This window comes from Pristiophorus japonicus, chromosome 5 (assembly GCF_044704955.1).
Source record: "Pristiophorus japonicus isolate sPriJap1 chromosome 5, sPriJap1.hap1, whole genome shotgun sequence".
Taxonomy (NCBI): Eukaryota; Metazoa; Chordata; class Chondrichthyes; family Pristiophoridae; genus Pristiophorus; species Pristiophorus japonicus.
The window spans coordinates 276397130-276414677 of record NC_091981.1 but is presented as its reverse complement, the minus strand read 5'-3'; the positions used below and the strand labels follow the sequence as shown (position 1 = coordinate 276414677).

The 17548-nt window shown below is 43.5% G+C and overlaps 1 protein-coding gene across 1 annotated transcript in view; it reads right to left on the bottom strand.

The window, feature by feature from the left end:
- The window catches only part of kmt2ca (lysine (K)-specific methyltransferase 2Ca), a 420190-nt gene that overhangs the window by 231281 nt on the left and 171361 nt on the right, over positions 1–17548 (bottom strand). The window contains exons 8-10 of the mRNA XM_070881651.1: positions 4806–4968; positions 1722–1893; positions 225–339 (exon numbers count right to left, since the gene is read on the bottom strand). Of these exons, the coding sequence (XP_070737752.1) occupies positions 225–339; positions 1722–1893; positions 4806–4968 (450 nt within the window). The remainder of the gene's footprint in view (positions 1–224; positions 340–1721; positions 1894–4805; positions 4969–17548) is intronic.

Below are 17548 nucleotides of genomic sequence, written 5' to 3'. Positions count from 1 at the left end.
CCGGCTCAGGCCTCAGATTTGATATTGCAGTTGGGCCCCGATGACGCCACTGGAACTCAATCTACATATTTAAACAGGGACCTTGCTAGCTTTGAGCAGCTCTCCTTGCCATCAGTGGGGGTGACTGTTTTCAGAAATCTCAAGCATTTTTTGATTTTTGTTGCATCAGATTGCAATGTTAACAATCCAAATGAGTAGAAAGATGTTAGCAGATTATCACTCACTTTACACCTCCAGCCATTTGTAGGTATTGACTCTATTGCTGGTTGGAGACAAAACGTGTGATAGCCTTTGTCACAGATGTCACAAACCAACATTTTGCTGTCATCACCTGGATGCCTGAAAGGATACAAAACGATAGAATTAAAAACGCCCTTTTTGTAAAAATCGAACTGTCAGTATGATTTCAAGCCTTAGAGTACTCTGATCTTCAAACCCTCACAGATGACGAGGCAGACCAAACCAATTTTGTGCTGTATATTTACCTCACAGCACTGCCACCGACAACAACCCCAACTTCAGATTATGCGCTAAAAGATAATCAGAGCCCCTTCCTAACAAGGTTATATTCGCCATTGCCTCTGGAGGTAGTGGGCACCACCTTTTCTTGCACTATTCCACACAGGCCTGCATTGTGGTTTTCTGGTTGCTAGCCTGTACATGCCTCTGCCAGCCATTGGGAGAGGAACAGAAGTAAGCAAATATAAAACGTGAACTGTGACTTAAAAACTGTGCACGCGCGATGGATTCCCTATTTTCCACAATTGAAGAATCTGCTTTGCAACATAAAAAAGTGGAGTACTCCACAGACCTAGGTCCCACATGCAATATTGCAGAACCATTTGCTGAAATATGCACAGGGTTACTTATGCTACACATTTGCAACGAAACAGGTAAAGTATCAACATCATCCACGGATTAAAACAAAATAAATCAAAAACTGATTTATGATAAATAAGCTATCCCAGTCTTAGTATGGCATCTGAGAAATCTAAACTTTTCCCTGAAAACGCAAGCTTTCTCAACTGCAAATGGAATCTGCCCTAGACTCGCGTCCTTTTTAAAAAAAGACTTTGAGCTTTAGTATGAACACATAATTCTAAAAGACAAACAAAGGAATGAAAGCCTGCAGCAAAGTTGCTATTTTCACCAAAACTCCATCTGAGGTGAACATTCTTCAGTGAAAACAGACAAGGCCACACAAACAAAGCACTGCACTTTTATGCTTGTATTTTAAGCAATGTCACAAATTATGATCACGGGAATTGAGGACAAACCGCCCTGCATTCCCATTGTCTGCAGATCAGTACTTATTGACTGCAACGTGGCGAAGTGGAGAAGCTCTGTAGCTGCAGATAACAAACAATCTTCTACATGGCATGTCATTTGAGTTTCAATGAATACAGAAGGGACTCAATATTAAAATAAAGTTATATATTTTCTTTTGTACTGAGTTCAAGAAACTTTACTAAAATATTTTAAATCAAGGACTTCAGTAAAATAATTTTTCTTCAATTTTACATACAATTTATATTTTCCTACAGTTGCAACATTTTATTTGCAACTGAGAACTAATTGGTTCCCTTACCCCACGTTTTACTTCAATTGCCATTTTATGATGTGATCCATATTACACAAATCTTGCACTGAAAAAGTATAGCCATCTTAATCCTTAATAACTTGCACCCACATAAAAAGGAAGTGTCCAACGTGGAATTTACCTGCAGGTCTGGCAGATTTTGCATTCTGGGCACTGCCACCCAGCCCGTTTCAAAGGGGTCACAATTATGTCTAGGCATGCTCCATGATAATGCTGTCCACAGCTAGTGCAGAAAAGCTGGTCTAAAAGTTCTCCCGGGCTATCACAAACAGCACAATTTGCTTCTTCCTTGGCTGAAGAATATTAACAAAATATTAACAAAAATTACTTGAGTGCCATTTAAAAACAAAATGAGCTGAAACAACAGGAAGTTGAGATCACTTCCATTCCAGTGGTTACCTGTTACGCTCAAATCATGAACAAGGAAGTATACGAGTCCCTGCATTTTAATAAATGCAACCACCTCAGAACTCGACAACTTCTTCCTCCTCAATACATTAAAAGAGCAAGTCACAAGGTGCTTATCTCTCAACTTTAGTTGGACAATGTGTGTAGGTTCACAGATCAGCTTCCAGACAATATATTATGCAGCAGTGAACATAGAATCATATAAAATTACGACACAGGAGGCGGCCATTCAGCCCATCGTATCCGTGCCAGTCGAAAAAGAATTTCCCAGCCTAATCCCACCTTCTAGCACTGGGTCCATAGCCCTGTACGTTACGGCTCTTTGTGCCCATCCAAGTGCACCTTTCAAATGTGATTAGGGTTTCTGCCTCTACCACCCTTTCAGGCAGTGAGTTCCAGACTCCCACCATTCCTTCCGAGTGAATAAATGTTTCCTCATCTCCCCTCTAAGCCTTCCACCAACTACTTTAAATCTGTGCCCCCTGGCTGTTGAACCCTCTGCTAAGGGAAATAGGTCCTTCCTATCCACTCTATCTAGGCCCCATATAATTTAAAACACCTCAATTAAATCCCCCCTCAGCCTCCTCCGTTCCAAGGAACACAACCTCAGCCTGTACAATCTTTCCTCATAACTAAACTTTTCCAGTCCTGGCAACATCCTCATAAATCTCCTGTGCAATCACATCCTTCCTATAATGTGGTGACCAGAACTGCACACAGTACTCAAGCTGTGGCCTAACTAGTGTTGTATACGGTTCTAGCATAACTTTCCTGCTCTTGTATTCTATACCTCGGCTAATAAAGGAAAGCATTCTGTATGCCTTTTTAACTACCTTATCGACCTATCCTGCTACCTTTAAGGATCTGTGGAAATAGACTCCAAGGTCCCTCTGTTCCTCCACACCTCTCAGTACACTCCCATTTATTATGTACTCCCTTGCCCTGTTGCTCCTCCCCAAATGCATTACCTCACACTTTTCCGGATTGAATTTCATTTGCCACTTTTCTGCCCAACTGACCAGTTCATCGATATCTTCCTGCAGTCTAGAGTTTTGCTTCTCACTGTCAACCACACAGCCAATTTTTGTATCATCTGCAAATGTTTTTATCATGCCTCCTACATTTAAGTCTAAATCATTAATATATACTACAAAAAAGGTCCAAGTACTGAGTCCTGTGGAATACAAAAACTCTTCTCAACCATTACCCTTTGCTTCCTGAGCCAATTTTGTATCCAATTTGCCACTCTCCCTTGGATCCCATAGGCTTTTACTTTTTTGATCAGCCTACCATCGACCAAGAAATAAGATACTATCTTTCGCCTGGTGGCTGAGGATATATGCATCACCTACATTTGTATAACATTATAGGACTTATATAGCGCCTTTCACGATCACTGGATGTCTCAAAGCGCTTTACAGCCAATGAAGTACTGTTGTAATGTGGGAAATGCAGCAATCAATTTGCACACAGCAAACTCCCACAAACAGCAATGTGATAATGACCAGGTAATCTGTTTTTGCTATGTTGATTGAGAGATAAATATTGGTCAGGATACTGGGGATAACTCCCCTGCTCTTCTTCGAAATAGTGCCATGGGATCTTTTACATTCACCTGAGAGCAGACGGGGCCTCGGTTTAATGTGTCATCCGAAAGACAGCACCTCCAACAGTGCAGCACTCCCTCAGCGCTGCACTGGAGAGTCAGCCGAGATTTGTGTGTTTAAATTCCTGGAGTGAGACTTGAACTTACAACCTTCTGACTGAGGCGAGTGTGCTACCCACTGAGCTACAGCTGACACTATATAAGAAAAGGGAGGTATATAGTTATATATAAAAGTTATATAGAAATGGGAGGTCCCAGACTTAATATTTGGTCTGTGCTTAATTAGCTAATGTTAACTGGTGTGCTGTGTATGGGATGTTAGAATTGGCTTCAGTTTCAAATTTGGGGATTTGGATGGGAAAAAAAAAAGTCAGTCTGAATTTCCATTCCTGTTCCCTATCCAGCAACCCTTCTTGTAAGGAGTGGATTGTGTGTTGATGTTGGGTGAGGATATGATGGATCTCTGCTGGGATGTCCCCTGTTGTCAATAAAGATGCCAACACTCACTGTCTAATTGCACACATGAAGCATGGTTATTTTTGGGGAGGCTTCAAAGGGCTCCCAACATCTGTAGAACATTATTTCAGCATGTCACCACCATCAGAAAGAGGAGCAAAAAAGCTACTGTCCAGCTAAGAGCACTTAAACTGTGGCTCCCAATAGGTAAATCAAAGAACATCAACGGTAGTCACAAAAAAGTCCATTACCCAGATTATGTATAGGAAGCCAAGTGGCTTTCTGGGAGAAGGTAGGGAAGGAGGATAGGAATAAAGTAGTCAAGAGATGAAGTAATAAAATGAAGCCACTTGGGTGGAGCAATTTGGCCACAACAAGGTTCTCCAATATTGGGCTGCCATTTGCATCAGACTCTAAGTGGCAATGTGATTGCGCTCGAAAATGTAAAAGTTGAGTGAGTAAATTCTATGTAGTCTGTTTTGGCTGAGTCCTGACATACAAAATTGTTCGACTTCAAAAGGATTGGGGGGGAAATCATGAATGCCCCACTCCCCAATTGGCGCTGTGCTTATAACAATTCATCAAAAGCAATTTTAGCTTTTAAAAAAAAATGCACCAATCTTGTTAAAATTTTCTTGTCTACATTGAATGTCATATTTCAATGGTCCTAGAATGTAAACCACAGATTGGAAAGAGTCACATCTGGAGCAGGATTTGGAATGTGGTCACACTCACATCTTTCCGGAGCCTGGTCGATGTGTTCTGGGCAGAGGAGACTGAGGGTCCTGATATCCTGAAATGTACCAGCCCCAGCTGCACATGGATAGTGGTACAGCTGATTGCACTTCACTTCTGAGCATTTGATGGTGGCTCCAAGGTGCTTACAGTACACACAATGCTGAAATAAAATAAATATCAGATAAGGATTTTTAAATAAAAATAAGTCCATTTAAATATAGAACTAATACTTTGCAATTATTACAGGGTATTCACATTCATCTTATGAATGGTATGTGTGCACGCAAAGACGCAACCATTATGTTTGAAGATAAAGATATTTCCTAAACTATGGACAGCAGCAGAATCACTGAGAAAAAAATTCTAACAAAATGGATCGGCTCTGCTGATGGGTTGGAAAATCTGGTATTTTTAAACTCCAACAATCCAGGTTGAGTAAAGTGCTCAATAAAAGATCGCGTACTAACAAATAAGCCATGCACAAAAGTGATAACTGGAAACAAATGGAAGAAGTGTGGTTTTGCTTTTAAGTGTGATAGAGAAGTCCAATAAACTGGTCAATAATTACATGTGGCTTACATATGACACAGGAAGCGTGGAGAGTGCGCGTTCATATGTACTTTTTTAATAATACTAGTGGATATCCCATTGGTATTGGTCACAATGAGTCAGGATACTGCAATAATGGAGACAGTGGAAGCTTTTGGGGCCTTTGTAATGAAATCTTTACATAAACAACAATTATTTTGGAACTTTTAGTATAAATAAAAGCATAGGTGAAGTAAATTATATGGCTTGATGACAGTTCCTAAGCCAGACTCTCGAATAAAAATGTACGTTCTTAATTTTGATGTGAAACTTTTACTCAAATCAATAAGAAAAACAAATGCAAATTACGAACTGACCAAAGACATGGTTTGACAGTGTTGCAAAAATAAATTGATTGTCAACAATTACTTACAATTTCTCAGTATAAACAAAACTGAACATATATGGTTTAATCACTTCCTTCCTCTCAAATATAAATTAACTAGCTCTAATATTCTTAAATTTACTCTTAAACCTGAATCTCCTTGTTCTACTCGTGCAATTTAGTAGAGTGATTTTCTGTATTTACCTTCACCATGTTGTCATTTATTATTTGTTTCACAGATTGTGGAATATAGACTACACGGAGCAGGAGAGAAAAGGGAGATAAATTACAAAGCCGCAAAAGCTTTTGGAGAAAAGTCTTCAGTTGGCTTTTAAAGGCAGGGGAGGTGGTGGTAAGAAGAAATTTAGGGAGGTCAATTTTCAGCTGGTCGGAACGTACGCATCTATTGAAAATTAACATTAGCTGGTGCAGAGTTGGGCTATTTGCCCAACAAATATCCACCAAACCCTTATGCCTGGCAAAAGCAGGCGTAAGGCCTTCTTTAACCAGCGTGCGTACAGGTTTAAATAACTGTTAAAATAAAATTGTGAGATTTAAACATACATTTACATTTAAAATTAATTTAGGTTATTTTTGTCCCATTTAAAAATGTTTAAATTTGTCAAAAAATTAAATTTTTACTTTTAGTGTTGAATTAAATGGTATTTTAATTAATTTTTCACCTATGATGATTTATTTTTATTTCAGTGGTGCGAAGTTGCATTTATTAGGTGATTTCTAATATGCTTATGCAGATTCTGCGCAAACGGAATCTCCATAAGCATTCGTTGGCCTGGCCCATGTAATCCCAGGGACGTTTGCGAACCTCATACGCCCTGTGGGCCTTTTACGTAGGCGTAGGTCCAGGACCGCTCTACCTCAATATCACTTCTATCGACCCCTCCTCGGTCTCTAGATTGTCAGACTGCTTATCCGACATCCATTTCTGGATGAGCAGAAACTTTCTCCAATTGAATATTGGGATGGCCGAAGCCATCGTTTTCAGTCCCCGTTCCCTAGCCACTGACTCCATCCCTCTCCCCAACTCCTGTCTGAGGCTGAACCACACTGTTTGCAACCTTGGTGTCATATTTGAATGAAATGAGCTTTCGACCACATATCCGCTGCATAACAAAGACCGCCTATTTCCACCTCCATAACATCGCCCGTCTCCACCCTTGCCTCAGCTCAATCGCTGCTGAAGCCCTCACCCATGCCTTTGTTACCTCTAGACTTGACTATTCCAATGCACTCCTGGCTGGCCTCCCACATTCTACCCTACGTAAACTAGAGTTGATCCAAAACTCGGCTGCCCGTGTCCTAACTCCCACCAAGTCCCGCTCACCCCTGTGCTCGCTGACCTGCATTGGCTCCACGTTAAGCAACACTATGATTTCAAAATTCTCATCCTTGTTTTCAAATCCCTCCATGGCCTTGCCCCTCCCTATCTCTAATCTCCAGCCCCATAAACCCCCCGCCTCCCCACCCACTCAGATGTCCACATTCCTCTAATTCTGCCCTCGAGCATTCCTGATTATAATCACTCAATCATTGGTGGCCATGCCTTCTGTTGCCGAGGCCCTGGAATCTAGAATTCCGTGTCTAAACCTCTCTTTTCTCCTTCAAGACGCTCCTTCAAACCTGCCTCTTTGATCAAGCTTTTGGCCACCTGCCCCAGTGTCAAATTTTTTGTCTCATAATAGTCCTGTGAAGCACCTTGGGACATCTCACTACGTTAATCATCATCATCATAGGTAGTCCCTCGAAATCGAGGACGACTTGCTTCCACTCCTAAAGTGAGTTCTTTGGTGGCTAAACAGTCCAACACGAGAGCCACAGACCCTGTTACAGGTGGGACAGATATTCGTTGGGGGGTTGGGTGGCACTGATTTACCACAAACTCCTTCTGCTGCCTGCGCCTGACCTCTTCACACTCGCAGCGTTGAGATTCGAGAAGCTCAATGTCCTCCCGGATGTACTTTCTCCACCGAGGGCGGTCTTCGGCCAGGGTCTTCCAGGTATCAGTGGTGATGTCGCACTTCACCAGGGAGGCTTTGAGGGTGCCCTTCTAACGTTTCCGCTGCCCACCTTTGGCTCGTTTGCCATGAAGGAGCTCCGCATAGAGCAACTGCTTAGGAAGTCTCGTGTCTGGCTTGCGAACTAAGTGGCCTGCCCAGCGAAGCTGATCGAGTGTGGTCAGTGCTTCAATGCTGGGGATGTTAGCCTGGACGGGGACACTGATGTTGGTGTGCCTGTCCTCCCAGGGGATTTGCAGGATCTTGCGGAGACATCGTTGGTGATATATCTCCAGCGACTTGAGGTGCCTTCTATACATCGTTCATGCCTCAGATCCATACAGGAGGGCGGGTATTACTACAGCCCTATAGACCATGAGTTTGGTGATAGGTTTGAGGGCCTGGTCTTCGAACACTCTTTTCCTCAGGCAGCCGAACGCTGCACTGGCACACTGGAAGCGATGTTGAATCTCCGCATCAATGTCTGCCTTTGTTGACAAAAGGCTCCGGAGGTATGGGAAGTGGTCCACGTTGTCGAGGGCCGCACCGTGAATCTTGATGACTGGGGGGCAGTGCTGTGCGGCGAGGACAGGCTGGTGGAGGACCTTTGTCTTACGGATGTCAAGCGTGAGGCCCATGCTTTCATATGCTTCGGTGGATACATCGACTATATCCTGGAGTTCAGCCTCAGAATGTGCACAGACGCAGGCGTCGTCTGCGTACTGAACTTCAACGACAGAAGTTTTGGTGATCTTGGACCTGACCGAGAGGCGGCGTAGGTTAAACAGCTTCCCACTGGTTCTGTAGTTTAGTTCCACTCCAGTGAGGTAGAGCATGGCAGCGAGAAAGATTGAGAAGAGGGTTGGAGCGATGACGCAGTCCTGTTTGACCCCGGTCCAGACATGGAATCGGTCTGTAATGGATTCGCTGGTAAGGATCACGGCCTGCATGTCGTCGTGGAGCAGGCGAAGGATATTGAAAAACTTTCGGGGGCATTCAAAACGGAGGAGTATGCTCCATAAGCCCTCACGGTCGACCGTGTCAAATGTCTTTGTAAGAAAGAAAAAGGCCATGTATAAGGGCTGACATTTTTCCTGCAGTTATCGTGCTGCAAAGATCATATCCGTTGTTCCCCTTTGGGATAAAATCTGCTCCACAGGGAGAAGACGGTTGGAGGAGAACTCTAGCGACAACCTTCCCAGTGGTTGATAACCGAGAGATTCCTCTGTAGTTGCCACAGTCGGATTTGTTCCCCTTTTTAAAAATGGACACGATCACTGCATCTCTGAGATCTCCCGGCATGCTCTCCTCCCTCCAAATGAGAGGGATGAGGTCATGCATCCGCACCAACAGCGCCTCTCCGCCACATTTTAGCGCCTCAGGAGAGATTCCATCCGCTACCGTAGCCTAGTTGTTCTTGAGCTGTTTTATGGCTTTAAAGGCGCTATATAAATACAAGTTGTTATTGTTGTTGTTTCCTTTCCCCATTCTCATCCCAGACCCTATTCTGCCCACATTCACATTCCTATTGCTGTAGTCTTTTTCACTTCCATATTTCCTTATGCCTCTCACTCTCTTTCCATTCCATTATCTCACCACCTTCTCTGACAGACTCTTTCCCTTATTTCCCCAACTAACTCTCCTGCAGGTCAAAAACAGCTGCGCATTTTGGTATTGTCACCATTGGTGAGTGAGAGTATCGGAATAGATGTTTTGAACTAAATGAATTAAAACTGAACATGGTGTGGGAGTATGAAGAGTAGGCTAATGGGTATGTATTGTGGTACAGCAGGTGAAGAGATCTCGGGGTGTTTGCCCAAGTGTGTGGATAAGGGACAGAAAGCAGGAGAAAATGGGTTAATTAGCATGCGCTCGATTTTATACACCTAACACTTAAATGATATGATGCAAGTTTTCATTTGTAGTTGATTTATCGAAAACAAGAGCTCCCAATTGAAATAATTATGCAATTAATGTTTGTTTCCCACGACATACAGCTGTAAGTTTGCTTTTTATTCAGCTCCAGAATACTCTTGCCTAGGAGTCAGAAAATCATGGGTTCGACTCCCATTTCAGACACGAGTACATAATCTAGGCCAACACTTCAGTAAAGTCACGAGGGAGCGCTGCCGTCTTCTGTACGAGACGTTAAACCGAGGCCCCGCCTGCCCCCTCCAGGAGATAAAAGATCCCCTACTCCAATAAGAGCCGCGGAGTACTTCCGGTGTCGTGGGTCATCTTTATCCCTCAACCAACATTACAAAAGCAGGTTTTGATGACAAGTCATCGACCTGAAATGTTAACTTTGTTTCTCTCTCTGCAGATGATGCCTGACCTCGAGTTTTTCCAGCATTTTCACTAAAACAGATCATCTGGTTAACACATTGCCGTTTGTGGGTCCTTGCTGTGCACAAATTGGTTGCACCGTTTCCATGCATTACAACAGTGACTACACTTCAAAATAGACAGTCCCGCGAAATCGAGGAAGACTCTCTTCCACTCGAAAAGTGAGTTCTCAGATGACTGTACAGTCCAATACAGGAATTACAGTCTCCATCACAGGTGGGACAGTCGTTGAAGGAAAGAGTGGGTGGGGAGTTTGGGTTGCCGCACGCTCCATCCACTGCCTGCCTGCGCTTGTTTTCTGCATGCACTTGGCGACGAGACTCGAGGTGCTCAGCAACCTCCCGGATGTTCTTCCTCCACTTAGGGCGGTCTATGGCCAGGGATTCCCAGGTGTCGGCGGGGACGCTGCACTTTAATCAAGGAGGCTTTGAGGGTGTCGTTGAAACTTTTCCTCTGCCCACCTGCGGCTTACTTGCCGTGTAGGAGTTCCGAGTACAGCGCTCGGGCGTGTGCTTCCATACCTCGGGAGCCTACTATCAGCAAGGGCAGACAACTGGAGGTCCAACACCGCCTCCAGTGCGCCAGCGCAGCTTTCGGTCGCCTGAGGAAGAGAGTGTTCGAGGATCAGGCCCTCAAATCTGGCACCAAGCTTATGGTCTACAGGACTGTAGTGATACCCGCCCTCCTGTATGGCTCAGAGACTTGGACCACATACAGCAGACACCTCAAATCGCCGGAGAAATACCACCAACGATGTCTCCGCAAGATTCTGCAAATCCCCTGGGAGGATAAATGCACCAACGTCGGTGTTCTCGATCAGGCAAACATCCCCCGCATCGAAGCATTGACCACACTCGACCAGCTCTGTTGGGCGGCCACATTGTCCACATGCCCGACACAAGACTCCCAAAGCAAGCGCTCTACTCGGAACTTCAAAAGTACTTAATTGGCTTCAATATGCTTTGGGACACCCTGAAGTCATAAAACGCATTGCATAAATCCAAGTCATTTATTTTCCTTTATCATTTAATAGGAGTATATACTTCAATTAATGGACTGGATTCAGTGCTTTATTCAATTAGGGGGAAGATATTTTTGTCAACCCCAACAGTAAGAATTTAGAATATTTGAGTGTTCTTTTTGTTACAGTTTTATAGTAACAAAATCAATTATATTTTATCAGATTACTATCACAATTGTTAGGTGAGGTCAATTATATCAAGAAAGCATTTAAAAAGACTGAAAGACAAATGTTAAATCTCCCAAAAATGCTGGTATAGATAGTACTGTTGAGGAGGGGTTAAATTAATATGGCAGGGAGATGGGAATCTATGCAGGGAGACAGAGGGAAGTAGAATGGGGGCAGAAGCAAAAGATAGAAAGAAGAAAAGTAAAAGTGGAGGGCAGAGAAACCCAAGGCAAAAATCAAAGAGGGCCACATTGCAGCAAAATTCTAAAGGGGCAAAGTGTGTTAAAAATAAAAGCCTGAAGGCTCTGTGCCTCAATGTGAGGAGTATGCGTAATAAGTTGGACGAATTAACTGCGCAGGCAGCTATTAATGAATATGATATAATTGGCATTACGGAGACATGGCTCCAGGGTGACGACGGCTGAGAACTCAACATCCAGGGGTATTCAACATTCAGGAAGGATAGACAGAAAGGAAAAGGAGGTGGGCTAGCGTTGCAGGTTAAAGAGGAAATTAACGCAATAGTAAGGAAGGACATTAGCTCGGATGATGTGGAATCTGTACGGGTAGAGCTGCAGAATATCAAAGGGCAGAAAACACTAGTGGGTGTTGTGTACAGACCACCATAGAGTAGTAGAGAGGTTGTGGACAGCATCAAACAAGAAATTAGAGATGCATTCAATAAGGGTACAGCAGTTATCATGGGCGACTTTAATCAACATATAGATTGGGCTAACCAAACTGGTAGCAATATGATGGAGGAAGATTTCCTGCAGTGTATTAGTAACGAAAAAGAACTAATGAGCAATCTTTTGTGCGAGGCCCCTTGGGGAAGAGTGACCATAATATGGCAGAATTCTTTATTAAGATGGAGAGTGACAGTTAATTCAGAGACTAGTGTCCTGAACTTAGGGAAAGGTCACTTCGATGGTATGAGATGTGAATTGGCTAGAATAGACTGGCGAAAGATACTTTAAGGGTTGACGGTGGATAAGCAATGGCAAACATTTAAAGATCACAACGATGAACTTCCAACAATTGTACATCCCGGTCTGGAGTAAAAATAAAACGGGGGCTCAACTGTGGCTAACAAGGGAAATTAAGGAGTGTTAAATCCAAGGAAGAGGCATATAAATTGGCCAGAAAAAGCAGCATACCTGAGGACTGGGAAAAATTTAGAATTCAGCAGGAGGACAAAGGGTTTAATTAAGAGGGGGAAATAGAGTATGAGAGGAAGCTTGCTGGGAACATAAAAACTGATTGCAAAAGCTTCTATAGATATGTGAAGAGAAAAAGATTAGTGAAGACAAACATAGGTCCCTTGCAGTCAGAATCAGGTGAATTTACAATGGTGAACAAATAAATGGCAGACCAATTGAACAAATACTTTGGTTCTGTCTTCACGAAGGAAGACACAAATAACCTTCCGGAAATACTAGGGGACCGGGGGTCTAGTGAGAAGGAAGGACTGAAGAAAATCCTTATTAGTCAGGAAATTGCGTTAGGGAAATTGATGGGATTGAAGGCCGATAAATCCCCAGGGCCTGATAGTCTGCATCCCAGAGTACTTAAGGAAGTGGCCCTAGAAATAGTGGATGCATTGGTGATCATTTTCCAGCAGTTTATTGTCTCTGGATCAGTTCCTATGGACTGGAGGGTAGCTAATGTAACACCACTTTTTAAGAAAGGAGGGAAGAGAGAAAACAGGTAATTATAGACTGGTTAGCCTGACATTAGTAGTGTGGAAAATGTTGGAATCAATTATTAAAGATGAAATAGCAGCGCATTTGGAAAGCAGTGATAGGATCGGTCCAAGTCAGCATGGATTTATGAAAGGGAAATCATGCTTGACAAATCTTCTAGAATTTTTTGAGGATGTAACTAGTAGAGTAGACAGGGGAGAACCAGTAGATGTGGTGTATTTGGACTTTCAAAAGGCTTTTGACAAGGTCTCTCAAGAGATTGGTGTGCAAAATTAAAGTTCATGGTATTGGGGGTAATGTATTTGACGTGGATAGAGAACTGGTTGGCAGACAGGAAGGAGTCGGGATAAACGGGTCCTTTTCAGAATGGCAGGCAGTGACTAATGGGGTGCCGCAGGGCTCAGTGCTGGGACCCCAGCTATTTACAATATACATCAATGATTTAGATGAAGTAATTGAGTGTAATATCTCTAAGTTTGCAGATGGCACTAAGCTGGGTGGCGGTGTGAGCTGTGAGGAGGATGCCAAGAGGCTGCAGGGTGACTTGGACAGGTTAGATGAGTGGGCAAATGCATGGCAGATGCAGTATAATGTAAATAAATGTGAGGTTATCCACTGGTGGCAAAAACACGAAGGCAAAATATTATCTGAATGGCGGTATATTAGGAAAAGGGGACGTGCAATGAGACCTGGGTATCATGGTACATGAAAGTTGCTATGCAGGTACAGCAGGCGGTGAAGGCGGCAAATGACATGTTGGCCTTCATAGCTAGGGGATTTGAGTATAGGAGCAGGGAGGTCTTACTGCAAGTTGTACAGGGCCTTAGTGAAGCCTCACCTGGAATAGTGTGTTCAGTTTTGGTCTCCTAATCTGAGGAAGGACGTTCTTGCTATTGAGGAAGTGCAGCGAAGGTTCACCAGACTGATTCCCGGGATGGCAGGACTGACATATGAGGAGAGACTGGATCGACTGGGCCTGTATTCGCTGGAGTTTAGAAGGATGAGAGGGGATCGCAGAGAAACATAAAATTCTGACATGACTGGACAGGTTAGATGTAGGAAGAATGTTCCCGATGTTGGGGAAGTCCAGAACCAGGGGACAGTGTCCAAGGATAAGGGGTAAGCCATTTAGGACCAAGATGAGAAGAAACTTCTTCATTCAGAGTTGTTAACCTGTGGAATTCCCTACCGCCGAGAGTTGTTGATGCCAGTTCATTGGATATATTCAAGAGGGAGTTAGATATGGCCCTTACGGCTAAAGGGATCAAGGGATATGGAGAGAAAGCAGGAAAGGGGTACTGAGGGTGATGATCAGCCATGATCTTATTGAATGGTGGTGCAGGCTCGAATAGCCTACTCCTGCACCTATTTTCTATGTTTCTATGTTTCTATCACAGAAATACTTTAGAATCAAGAAATTGTGGTTTTCAAATGCTCCCTTACATTTCTTTGTGTTTTTGATGAGAGAGGGCTGCGTGGGAAGATGACACTTCGCTGATAGCAACTTTTTTGGTCTGTCCATATTCACACATTGCTCCAGCGCCCATGAGTTGTACAATTTGAATCCACTAGTCTGTTAACACGGAGGATTTGATTTTTCAGGTCATTGTAATCTGATAGTCTGAGCTGGCTACCCTTAAGTTTGTCTCCTGAAACTCCCATCTGCAGTCAGAAATAAACTGGGTCATCAGTAGAACTATTGGAAACTTGACTTGCATAGTGTTACTGTGCCGTGCTCTTAAGTAGAATATGTATAAGTGGACAGAGATGAAAGTGGTAGATCATCACTGCCAACATTTTCAAACCCTCATCCAATATAGTGACTGAATGAACTTGCAGAGTATCAGTGCAAGACGCACTATGCCCAATAGTTATAAAATCTTTTTACATGGCTCCCACTAGATATTTCTGAAAACAAATCTATTGCCCACCCCCATCATCCACATGCCTATTTTGCTTCCATCGACAATCAATTTTCCACCTTGCTTTCATAGTACAGCAATGGGCCTTGGTGGATCAAATGTCTTTTTTGCCCTCTTTTCTGTTTTCCTTGTGTGATGGTGCATTGCAGTTTGTTACTGTGTGTCAAACAGGGACATTTTCTGTATTGTATCTTTAAGTGGCTTTGGATAGAGAGAATATTGTGAATTAAACTTGGCTTTTGTCAGCTCTATCCTTAAGGGAGTTATTTTAACTTTGAACTTGTGGATTGGAAGAAGGGCAACAAACATGTCGCGAGAAGCATTCATCAGTTCAGAATCGTTTGACTATTCACCACATATACTTCACTCAGAAGTAAAGATGGGCCTCAGAGCAGCTGCAGCAAGTGTGCTGATTAATTGATTGTAAAATATTGCTGGTGGGATCTCTGCTCCCTCCTTAGCAATCTGCCATGAATAGCACAGGATGCTTCCCACAAGAGTTTGCACTGTGAAATTCAGAGAAAACCTTGGGCCAGATTTTGCTGCAAGAATAATGCGGAGACTAACAGCACTCACCGTTGTGTGCGCGCAAATCGGACAGCAACTTCCAGCGAGCGCGCATACGCAGTTTAACGCGGAAATCCAGAAGTTGCTGTCCGAGATTTCCTACTTCTCCAAATGCTGTGCGAAAATAGCATCTCGCCATTTGACTCACCATTCAAATGTATTAAATGGCATAAAGTTCCTGGGGGAGAAATTTGGATCGTTTGCACCTCCCGTGGACGCCAACGGGCCGCAAACAACTTCTCGCCCGGGGCCGCTAATGCCACCCGCGAAATTCCGCAGGAGTTAGCAGAAGCGCAAACCGGTAGCATCCAGACAATGACGATGACATCACCGCGCGCAGTGACCGGTTTTCACCCGGAGCGAAAATTTGGTAGCGCCCCATGGGTCGCACTCAGCTCACAGGGCGAAAATTAAATGGATTAAATTTAATTATTTTTTTATTTAAATGGTCAACTTACCGGTCGCGGCCTTGCCTTTACCAATTCGCGGGATAAGTGCCATGGTATTGCAGTCCGGCACTCCGCTTGTGTGCCGGGCTGCTGCCACAATGCCCCAGTGGTGAACCCTTCTCTCCAATGCACAATCGGCAGCGTGCCCCCTCCCCCCACTTTTAACAGAAGAGGAGGGTCCTGTGCTCCCGCCAGCGCTACACGGTGCTTTGCATAGCGCTGGAAAACTCCCACGATTAGTGCCCCAATCCTGCCCCCAAAAGGAAGTGGAGCACGCAACATTGCGATCTACTTCCTCTCGGGGGCGGTAACCCCAATGTCGCTGCCGGGGTGGGTCTTCTGCGCCAACCTCGCAGCGGTAAATGGGGTGGTACTGAATTTCCTTCCCTGCCACCACCACCCCCCTCCCCCTCCCCCCACCCACCGTATTTACCTCAGATATGGACTAAACTTGCTGGGGAAAAAAATGGGCTTGCCCATTCCAAGTAATCTTTTTACAGTGTGGCAAGTCTTAATTATTGCTAAATAACCTCTCTGGCACTGAAAACCAAGTTTTATAAGTGTGGAACGTCATTCCTTCAGCTTTTAATTGTCAGAGATTTTTTTTAAATGACAATCATTTTGTGGTTGGGTCAAGTCAAAGGAAGTTGGATGTGGAACAACAAACATCCAAGTGACTAACGATTAGAGGTTAAGGCAAGGCAAATATAATTGTAAAATGATTTGTGTCTGCAGACACAAGACACCCCAAGTTTCCCTTCCTTGCCAATTTTCCATTTCTCTCTTCCGAAAGCAATCACTTCTCACTAGTATATTTCCACAGGCTCTGGGCTCCCACCAGTTCCTCACCCAAGTGGCCATTATTCATGCATGAGCCATAACAAATAGTGTTGGCAACAACAAAGGAAGGCAGAAGATGGGGGTGGGGATGGGGGGGGTCAGGAACTCGAGCACTGTATAAAACCCACAGCAGAAAACATGACTGTTAATGCATACACACATTTTGATGCCAAGACTGCTACATTGCTGTAAAGATTAGCATAAGAAGCCGCTAGAGTGCATTTTTTTATATAAAGAATATATACTACAGAAGCAAGTCATAGTCGAACTTTGCACTTTCATGAGATATTTATTTGAAAAATCAAAAGAGAAGTACTTTTCTTTAAAAAAAATAAAATTACTTCCCTGAAATTGTTATTGATAAATCAACTGTACTCAAAACACAGTAGACATACTCAACAGCTCTGTGCCAACTGGCACCCAGCACAGCCATTCACAAATAGATTTCTGCTGCAATCTTCAAACAGATTTTTAAATGTACCAGAGTCCCTGTAGAATACTTTCACTGCGAGATGCGCAGGTTTTAAATGAGGGCAATTCATTCCATTTCTTCTATCAAGGGAGTCATTAAAAAAAAATGGGTTTGTTATCACAGCACTGTGCAATGGTGTTATGTGCACATGGAATGTATCAGGAGGTTAAGATGTGTACAATTTTATTTAACTTAAATCACTATGCGGCCAAAGCAGGATTCTGTCTGCTGTACCACTTGAAAGCTGTTAAATCAAACTTTTAGAGCCCAACAGCAATATTTTATGCCCAACACCAGACTGTTTACACATTATATTCTTACACG